Source organism: Enoplosus armatus, chromosome 17 (assembly GCF_043641665.1).
Source record: "Enoplosus armatus isolate fEnoArm2 chromosome 17, fEnoArm2.hap1, whole genome shotgun sequence".
NCBI classification, from domain to species: Eukaryota; Metazoa; Chordata; class Actinopteri; order Centrarchiformes; family Enoplosidae; genus Enoplosus; species Enoplosus armatus.
The window spans coordinates 7,263,622-7,273,080 of NC_092196.1; the positions used below are offsets into that span (position 1 = coordinate 7,263,622).

The 9,459-nt window shown below is 40.4% G+C and overlaps 1 protein-coding gene across 1 annotated transcript; it reads left to right on the forward strand.

Annotated features, from left to right (window-relative positions):
* The first annotated feature begins 631 nt into the window (after positions 1–631).
* Positions 632–6,263, forward strand: slc2a6 (solute carrier family 2 member 6). The gene is made up of 8 exons (XM_070923729.1): positions 632–700; positions 1,762–2,033; positions 2,742–2,838; positions 3,091–3,190; positions 3,458–3,651; positions 3,866–4,041; positions 4,228–4,505; positions 5,620–6,263. Exons 1-8 carry the CDS (start codon positions 647–649, stop codon positions 5,946–5,948), a joined length of 1,500 nt encoding a protein of 499 aa, XP_070779830.1. The 5' UTR covers positions 632–646; the 3' UTR covers positions 5,949–6,263.
* Positions 6,264–9,459: the final 3,196 nt, after the last annotated feature.

A 9,459-nucleotide genomic window follows, 5' to 3' on the forward strand; every position in this document is an offset into this window, starting at 1 on the left:
CTGACTGCAACAATCTGACCAATATGTTTTTTTAAAAGTCAATGTAGATGCATTGGAATATTATTGAGTCAGTATTTGGTGACAGCTTTCATTCATTAGTTTTACTTGAGTTAGAAATGATTAAAATGCTCCACTAAAAGTCAAACTAAGCAGATTAAAAAGTACATTTTTGATAAACAGAGTTAAATAAATAGTGACTGAGTGCAGCTTATTCAAAATGTTCAATAATGAACACCACAAATTCCGATTCAATTTCTCTTGTGAAAGTCCAGTGTAGACAGTTAGTTTTCAGTTTCACTTTCATTGTGACTATTTGACATGTAGCTGGCCTCTGTCTGTTTCAGTCTGCCGCCTGGAAAACCCTGAACCACAAGCCGTCCTCTGGAGGATCAAGTTCATCACTCGAACAGGGTAGACGACTGTTCTATGACGTATTTTTTACCCACTTGCTTTAGTTTTTCTTCCTAGCCTGTAAAGAAGGATCACCTTTGTTGGAAGCATCATTGGAACAGGATGAACATGGACATTGTGTTTTAGAGGGAAGCATTTTTTGACTTAGGGAACAGTTCATCCCTCTGTGAGGACAGCAGAAATTACAGATCCTGGAACAGATTATATACCTTTGATAAAGGCTCCTGCTGCAGACATGGATGAAGAGACTCTGCTGCTGAACAGAAAACTAACATCATCTGACTCCAAGGTGGGATTTTTCACTTCTCATCAGCAGCCTATAGATTTATTTTAATATGAACAAATTTATACATACATTTATACATTTTCCGTCACTTCTTCAGGGATTACAGTCCAACTTGTTGTGAGGAAGTCTGACCAGGGTGCAGTTTCACAATGATATTTCAGAATAGTCTGTGTTAGTCTAATGCAAGTTGCTCAGTTTCATAAAAATAAAGATGGACTTATTTCAAAAGTTAGCCTCCCTACCCCCAGGCTAACTGACCAGTGGCACCAAAAGTAAAAAGAAGAGCAAAACATGGCTCATAATTTGCAGTTTTTGAACAACGTCGTGGAGCGAAAGACAAAGAGTTTTTAGAGAGCGCAGTAACCTGTTGTAAATGTACGGCAGTGAGGACGTCGTCAGTTGTTGTTTTTTGTCCAAGGAAACTATCCTGATCTTGACTGATGCCACAGCATGTGAGCTCTGCTACAAGTCTGCACTGCACATTTTCTGCTGGAGGGGGGCGGTGTGTTGCGATTGCTCTGTCAGCCAAGTTTTAATTCATGGCAAATTAGTCCTACTGAAGAGAGGCAAGAACTGGCCACAGAGAGTCTTGGAGGGTGATAGGAGGCAGATTCAAGACTAAAGAAAGGTGATTTATTTAGACAGTGCAATCATGAAACACATGCAACTCCAAAAACGAATAAGCAAACGTTGCATCATAAATCTGAAACTTGGCTTAACTTAGGAAAAACTGAACTCATTGACTGAAGGCATGACGCATGATCATGTGCGCACATGAAGCTTTTCACTGCACTTGAGTGTCAGTCCAACCTCAGGGTTTCTGTGGGTAACTTTGAGTCAAACCAGGAAAAAAACACACTTCTGTGTACTAGAAGATGTGTCTAGGGAATCTATCAGGCATCATGCACCAAGTATATGTTTGTATGAATCTGTTATTCTAAACAAAACTAATATTTACTTTCATTTTAAAGGAAGGATATTTAGAAGTTTTATGTGTATATGTATGTATTTATGTATGCAGTTTATCCCGTGAGTTTCAACTTGTCCACATCCTTCTACCCCAGATCAATAACTCCAAACTGTACCTGGCCGTCTTCTCGGCCGTCCTGGGGAACTTCAGCTTCGGTTATTCCCTGGTCTACTCATCCCCGGTCCTGCCAAAGTTCAAGAGCCCCGATGCCGACCCTCGGCTAAGGATGGGCACGGAGCAGGCCGCCTGGTTTGGCTCAATCTACACACTGGGTGCAGCAGCCGGAGGGCTGGGGGCCATGCTGCTCAACGACATGATTGGACGGAAGCTGAGCATCATGATGTCGGCGGTACCGTCGACTATAGGGTGGGTCTCAGTAACAACATACAGCCATCAAACTGCGCTGGAATTTAACTAAGTACATTTACTCAACTATTGGACTTATGTACAATTTTTAGGTACTTGTACTTAAGTATCTCTATGTTATGCTACTTTTTACTTCTACTTCACTACATTTCAGAGTGAAATATGACACTTTTTACTCCACCACATTTATTTAACAGCCACAGTATCTAGTTACTACACCCACACAGGTGTTTTAAATCACCCTGGCTGGTTAGACCTTCAGTCAGATGGAGGTATTCTAGGAATGACATGTCAAACTATGAAGCAATAAGATTATCAGAGTAGGATGTCTCGCCCTCACAGGTACAGTACAACAAAACCAACACAAGGGTGAGGAGATGTCAGTCAAGTGCAGTACTTTGTACACGCCCACACAGTCAATGTCTGTGTCTGTGTCTAAATGTCAATTCTGTGACATAGTTTTTGGTTAAATGTACATTCTTGTTTATAAAAGGAAAATGCTGACCGTTTTTTTATTTCCCTGTATATCACGCTTTATAATTATGTCCATCAAGATGTAAGAAAAACCCAGAGAAACAAATACATACTGTATGTATCTAAAAGGAGACATTCATTAATGGTGCCTTACTGCATAACTGCTGTAATATCTACAGATGGGTCATGATGTCTGTGTAAGAGTCTTTGTTTATATCTGTTTATGTATCTTAGATACATGCTGCTGGGAGGGGCTGTTGACCTGTGGATGCTCTATGTGGGCCGTTTCCTCACAGGCGTTGCCGGGGGGATGACAGCCGCATCCATTCCTGTAGGTTACCATGGTTACAGAAACGTACCCTTTTTTATCTATTTATGCAGGTTTTCCATGTTTTTGTCTCAATTTCCACTACCAGTAACAAAACCCTTGTTATTTGTGCTAGTAGACAGGATTTTAACCCCTCAGAGAGCTCAATATTACAATCCTGACAACAATCATATTTACCTCATGGCTTTTTTCCTGAATTCATACTACATGTGTTCATGTGACTGTATGTGTGTCTTTTGTGTGTTTGCGTCACAGGTTTACATCTCAGAGATCTCCCACAAAGCCGTGAGAGGAGCTCTGGGCTCCTGCCCTCAGATCACTGCTGTGTTTGGGGCCCTGGCGCTCTACGCCCTGGGTAGGAACATACCAATACTGCTGCATAAATACTCATTTACAATATGTTTTTTTGTACATTTAGATGAAACTCTTATCCAGAGCAGCTGACAATTCCTGACAATGTAGGGGTGTTCAGTGTGTTGACACCTAAAACAGCTGAAAAAAGCTGAGAGAGGCCCAATTGACAGCAGCCTCAATAGACCAGAATGCAACGTTGCCACAAGACAAAGAGGTCTCACTTTATTCCTCTTTTGCTATCATAATCTTAATTTCACATGTGGTACAGGCCTGGTGGTACCGTGGCGGTGGTTGGCAGTGGCAGGGGAGCTGCCAGCATTGCTGATGGTTGTGCTGCTGGCGTTCATGCCCAGCTCCCCCAGGAGGCTCCTCTCTCTGGGCAGAGAGCAGCAGGCTGAGAAGGCCCTCCGCTGGCTGAGGGGGAAACACTACGACACACACATTGAGATCAGGGCCATACAGGTGAGAGGAACATGAAGGTCAGCTAAATAGATACACCGATGTAAGTTTAAAGGATGAGACAGATGAGGTTTTAAGGTGGTGACATCACACTCAGACATTGACTTCAGTGGTACACATGCTAGAGGCAAAGACCTATTTCATCTGAGTTTATTAAATAAATACACATGTAGTAGTACACATGTTTATGTGTTTATCTGTGTGTCTCCCAATGCAGCACAGCATCAACACACAGGGTAGAATCACATGGTCACAGCTGGCCACACCCGTCTACTACCGGCCAATCATTATCTCGGTGGTGATGCGTTTCCTGCAGCAGATGACGGGCATCACGCCCATCCTGGTCTACCTGGAGCCCATCTTTTCCCAAAGCAAAGTCTCCCTGGAGCCCAGGTTGGACATCTATTCTATTTTTTTATATCAAATCATAAATTATTATTATCAATGTAATTAACAAATTGAAATATGTGATTGATTCTGATGAAAAATATAAAATAATAATAAAATATATGTTTGGTCTGTTAACTTCAATCCCAGGATGCTCCAAACACTGACCTATCCTTGTTTTGTGTCTGTCAGGTATGATGCTGCCATTGTGGGTGCGGTCCGCCTCTTTTCTGTTGCCATGGCAGCCATTTTAATGGACAAGGCGGGACGCAAAGCCCTGCTGTACACGTCAAGCATGTTGATGTTCGTGTCCACTCTGACCCTGACCATGATCTCCCACACTACAGCTTGCCCTCCAGGCCCCGTCCCTCCTAATCTCACTGTGAGTGTGGACTACAGCCCCCATAATGACATTGGAAACACTGCAGCAGGCCTCATTCCTCTCATCAGCACCATGGTGTTTATATTTGGTGAGTGTTGTAGGCAACTAATTTAGTTGAAAATCCATGCTTTACCTAATCACACCTTTTGTTTTAGCCATGCTAGCAGCGTGGCTCCTTAGACAGCAATGTTGGTCGGTCGTTCAGTCCACCACTTTGGTCCAGACTGAAATATCTCAACAGCTATTGAGATATTGGACGGATTGCCATGAAATTTGCTTTAGATATTTAAAGCCCCGCTTTTCATCTGGCACCACCATCAGGTCAAAATTTCAACCTGCAAAACTGACATTCCCATCAGCCTCAGCTGTACTTTGCTTTTAGTGCTAATTAGCAAATGCTAGCATGCTAAACTAAGGTGAGCATGGTAAATATAATACCTGCTAAACAACCTGCTAACCCTTTTGAGCATGTTAGCATGCTGACGTTAGCATTTAGCTCAAAGCACCACTGTACAGCCTGACAGCACAGCTAGCATGGCTGCAGACTCTTGTTTTTGCAGTTCACACCACCCAGGTGCAAGCAAACTAGCACGTGTAAACAAACATCATGGGAACATAAATGCAGTTAGCTCCTTTGTTGGGCAAAGATTTGATAATCTGTCAGGCGTGTATTTATGTATTTAACAAAGCATGTGTTGTTTTTAAATTACCTTTTGTCGGGTTCCAACAAGTTAAAGCCTGTTATGTCCTCAGGACTTTTTGTAATACTCATCTCTGGAAGCATGATTAACTGTTGTCTATTACACGTCAGCATCCATCTCCTCATACTCATGAACCCTAAACTGTTGTTTAGTTAAATTGGTTTCAATTATGCTCTCACACCTAACTTAATTGGGAAAACTTTTCAAACATCACAGCGTAGTTATGTGGTGCTGCTTGGATTCAAGGATATTGATCTCGCCCGTCAAAAATCAGAACAAAAGCACAGAACAAACCATTTTAGTACTTTTTTCATACAACAGTTATTTTTAGACAGTTAAGCAAATGTACCAGATTCTGATAAACCTCTCAAAGCACAGCATGGTGTGGCCGTGCCCTAACAAAGTGCTATGCATGACCGTTGGTGCTTTTATTGTACTGTGACTTCATCTGTTTTATTATGGGCTGTCTGCTTTGTCATCACATTGTTTGTTGTCTCATAGGATACGCCATGGGATGGGGCCCAATCACATGGTTGCTGATGTCAGAGGTGTTGCCGCTGGTTGCCAGGGGCGTGGCTTCGGGCCTGTGTGTGACTGTCAGCTGGTTGACGGCCTTTATGCTTACACACACCTTCACACACCTGGTGGACAGGTATGGCCTGTACGTGCCCTACCTGTGTTTTGCAGTGGTGTGTGTGCTCTGTCTGCTGTTCAACGCTGTGTGCATCCCAGAGACTCGCGGCCGCTCACTGGAGGAAATAGAGAACTATTTCAGGACAGGACGCACGTTCACCATCGTCCGGAGTCACTCCACTGCACAGTCGAGCTGAAGCCTAAAGATGTACCCCCAGGGCTACTGTAAAGTGATTTTTGATGTACAAACATGTAACAATCAGTATAAAGGGTCTAAGGATAGAGGGTGTGTGTTGCACAGAGGTGTAAAGCCTTCTGAGAAAAGGACTACTCGAATAATTACTGAGCTCAGATGGACCACTGTAAGTCAAAGATCACTAAGGTTGAGGTCAGCAGACTACTATTAGGTCAAGAAGCAGGTCATTCTTTATACATCTAAGAGTTAGCACAATAATACACTCTGACATGCCTGAAAGCAAGAATGCACTGTGTATAACCATGTACCAACAGAAGATCATCATCATCCTGTTTAGTGACTGTCTGTGCCAGTGTGCACAAAATGTTCTGCGCAGCAATAAAAACTATTTCTTATGCTCATGAGCATTGATTAGAAAGACAAACAAGAGAGTGACACCTAAATAAACTTCATGAGCAGAAAATCCAGCAAAGAAGACAACATAGTACTGTTGCTCTGTTTGATGGCTGGTGACCTCTGAGAGGTGCAGTGCAGAGACGCCACTGCAATGAACACAAAGTCTGAGTTTGAGGTGGTGCTGATTGGTGTTATGAAGGGAACAAAAACTGTCTGATTATTAATACAATTTAATAAAATGAATGATTTCTTTTAATCATACTATATAAGTTACATTGATTGACAACAAACATGAGCTACAAAATCTAAATATACGTACAATATATGAAGTAATTAATACAATATCCTTCAAAGTTTACTAACCATGTGAACAAACAGGTTGGCTGCTGTTAAAAAACGGGTTCATCATCGTCTCGGACTAAAAATGAGGGCAGGAACTGATGCTGCCGGCATACACTGGTGGTTCGGCAGGCCAGGTCACATGCCGCAGTGTGCCGTGAGTGTTGTGGGTTTGAGTCTGACTCACAGCCAGTGATCCACATCACGGCCTCCCCATCCTCCCGGTTCTCTAGTAACAGCATAGAGGTCATCTTTATGTTGCTTATATTGTTGGACTATAGACATCAAAAATACATATTGAAATTTCTGTCACAGTATTGAATTGTACACAGTTATACATATACACATACAAGTGCACAATATACCAATTGTAAGGGCTGAATATGAACAATTATACAAGTGTTTGCTAAAGAAATGCATACAATATGTGATCCTGTAGGTTTGTGTTTGGTTCAAAAACTACTTTTCAAAACCTGTTTTTTGAGGAAATGTGCAGCTGTTTTTACCGAATCAGGAATTGTTAATTTTGTGTGTCTGACTTTGATCTCTTTAGCTGCACCTAAAGCATTATGTTCAGTGATGGCAGCCAAGAGAAAAGCAAGTGCAGGAATGTTTAGTATGTAACACCACTGTGCTCCACCGCATGTCACCAGCAAGTACAGAAACACCCTTTTTTCAGAATAAAACAAGTTAAAGGGATGTTTATTTCTAAGCTCACTTTAATGTTTTGATGGTGTGCTCAAATTAATGGAATTTAAAGTAAATTCAAATTGAATTAACTCAATTTTACTGAATTCAATTTAATTCATTTGAGTTGATTCAATTTAATTCAATTTAATTTAATTGAGTAGAAGTTTAATTGAATTGAATTAAATTGAATTATTTAAATTCCACTCACACCAAGCACTTATTCGCCTCAATCTCTGGTGGGCTGGACCCAGACCCAGCTCCACTTTATTCCAGTCCACCATCCTCATCTGTCATTTCTTCCTGTCAAACTCGCTACTTTGCTCAAATATTTGGTTTCAAACCGGGGACATCCGTGCACACGGTTTACAGATCAGACAATGAATCCAAGAGCACAGTTTATAAACTGTGCACACAGATTTGTAAACTGAGAGTACATTTACACATGGCTCTTTTTTTTCTCAGCTGACCCTACTATAGCTGTCAGTATGGTTTCCATGGGAACGTATTTGAAATTCCTTTCATAAGTCCTGTTTTTATTGCCCATTAAAATATCAAATAATGAGTTACTTTAGTTAATTTAGTCTATTTATTTAAAGATTCAGAAATTAATTTGTGAACAAGTTTTTATTGTACAATTAGTTATTAATCAATGAAATACTTTATTACTACTTCGGTTATACTTGTGGTCCTCCATGTTAACCTTAACATCAGGAAATCATTAATCAGCTCGTTAGACAGGACACGTTCCTGGAATAATTGCTTACAGTCATATCTTAAGGTGACAGCCATGAACACGCATACATACTGATAGTTGTTGCTGTGGCAGATATGCATCTCTTTGATTGCGCCTGTATGTGCATGCATGTATTGCTGGTTCAGTTGATGTGTTTGTGTCACTCTAATATCAAATAATCAATTTTGTACTAGAATTTTCTTATAAACCACATTTGTCGACACTTGAAATACAAGTGAAACTGCACCATTTGGTAACCTTGTTCCTTTTCTAAAGAAAACAAGATTATAGCTCCAGCAACACCAGGACAAAAAGAGTTACTAAAAGGTCCTTTGCAGTGTGGTTTAACATTTAATGTCTTTTAAAACACCCTGACTTAAACATCAGAATTTACAGTCCTCATCACAATGATGAGAGAGGGTTTCAGAAATGTTTACCTGATTTGCATAAAATATAAAATTAAAAGCAATAATGATGTCCATTCAAACAAAACAGGAGTCAAATTTTTATGTTGTCCTTCACATCAAAGGGTAAGAGAAGTAAAAGACAAGACAGACAAGCAGATAAACAGGTGGGTCGATGAACAGACAATCCGAGGGAGACGAAGAAAGACAGACAAGCATAGACAGCAGGTAGACTGAGAAATCTCTCACAGCTTCTAACGCTCAGTATTTATATACCTGCTGAGTCAGAGACTATTTTTACATTTCTGATTATACCCTCCTCCTTCCTTCCCTCCCCTCAATGCTTCCTCACTACGTGCCTGCTGCCTTCAGTGGTTGACTTTTTGGTGTCAGGTGTTTCGCCATTGTCAAGAAAGATGCATTATATCATTATTCAATTTATTCGAATCATCACAATAGTCTTCTTGTTCACTGCTCAGTGTCTGTATTTGCCAAAAACAAAGTCAGGAAAACATCAAAGTCAGAAACCTCATCATGTGTTGATGTTATATATCTATATACATATATATTAATTTCTATTTTTGGGAAATACAAACAAAATAAATATTGTATTTTCTTCTTCCTGTTTTTGGGAAATACAAACAAAAAAAAATATTGTTTTGTTTCCTCTGCCTCTAAAATAACAAGGTGTACCACAAGGCTCAACCCTAGGACCCATTCCATACTGGATATACAAGTGTGGTATTGACCTCCAATGTTATGCGGATGATACTCAACGATATCTCAGAAGTAAGGTAGAAGATTGAATTTTCCACCGTAAAACTGATGTTCTTGGCATTAGATAGCTTTTATTTTAACACTATAATTCATCAGTCGAATAGTATTCTAACAAATAGTACATTTATTATTATTATTATTATCACAAACAGTAATATCAAGGCATAAAACTT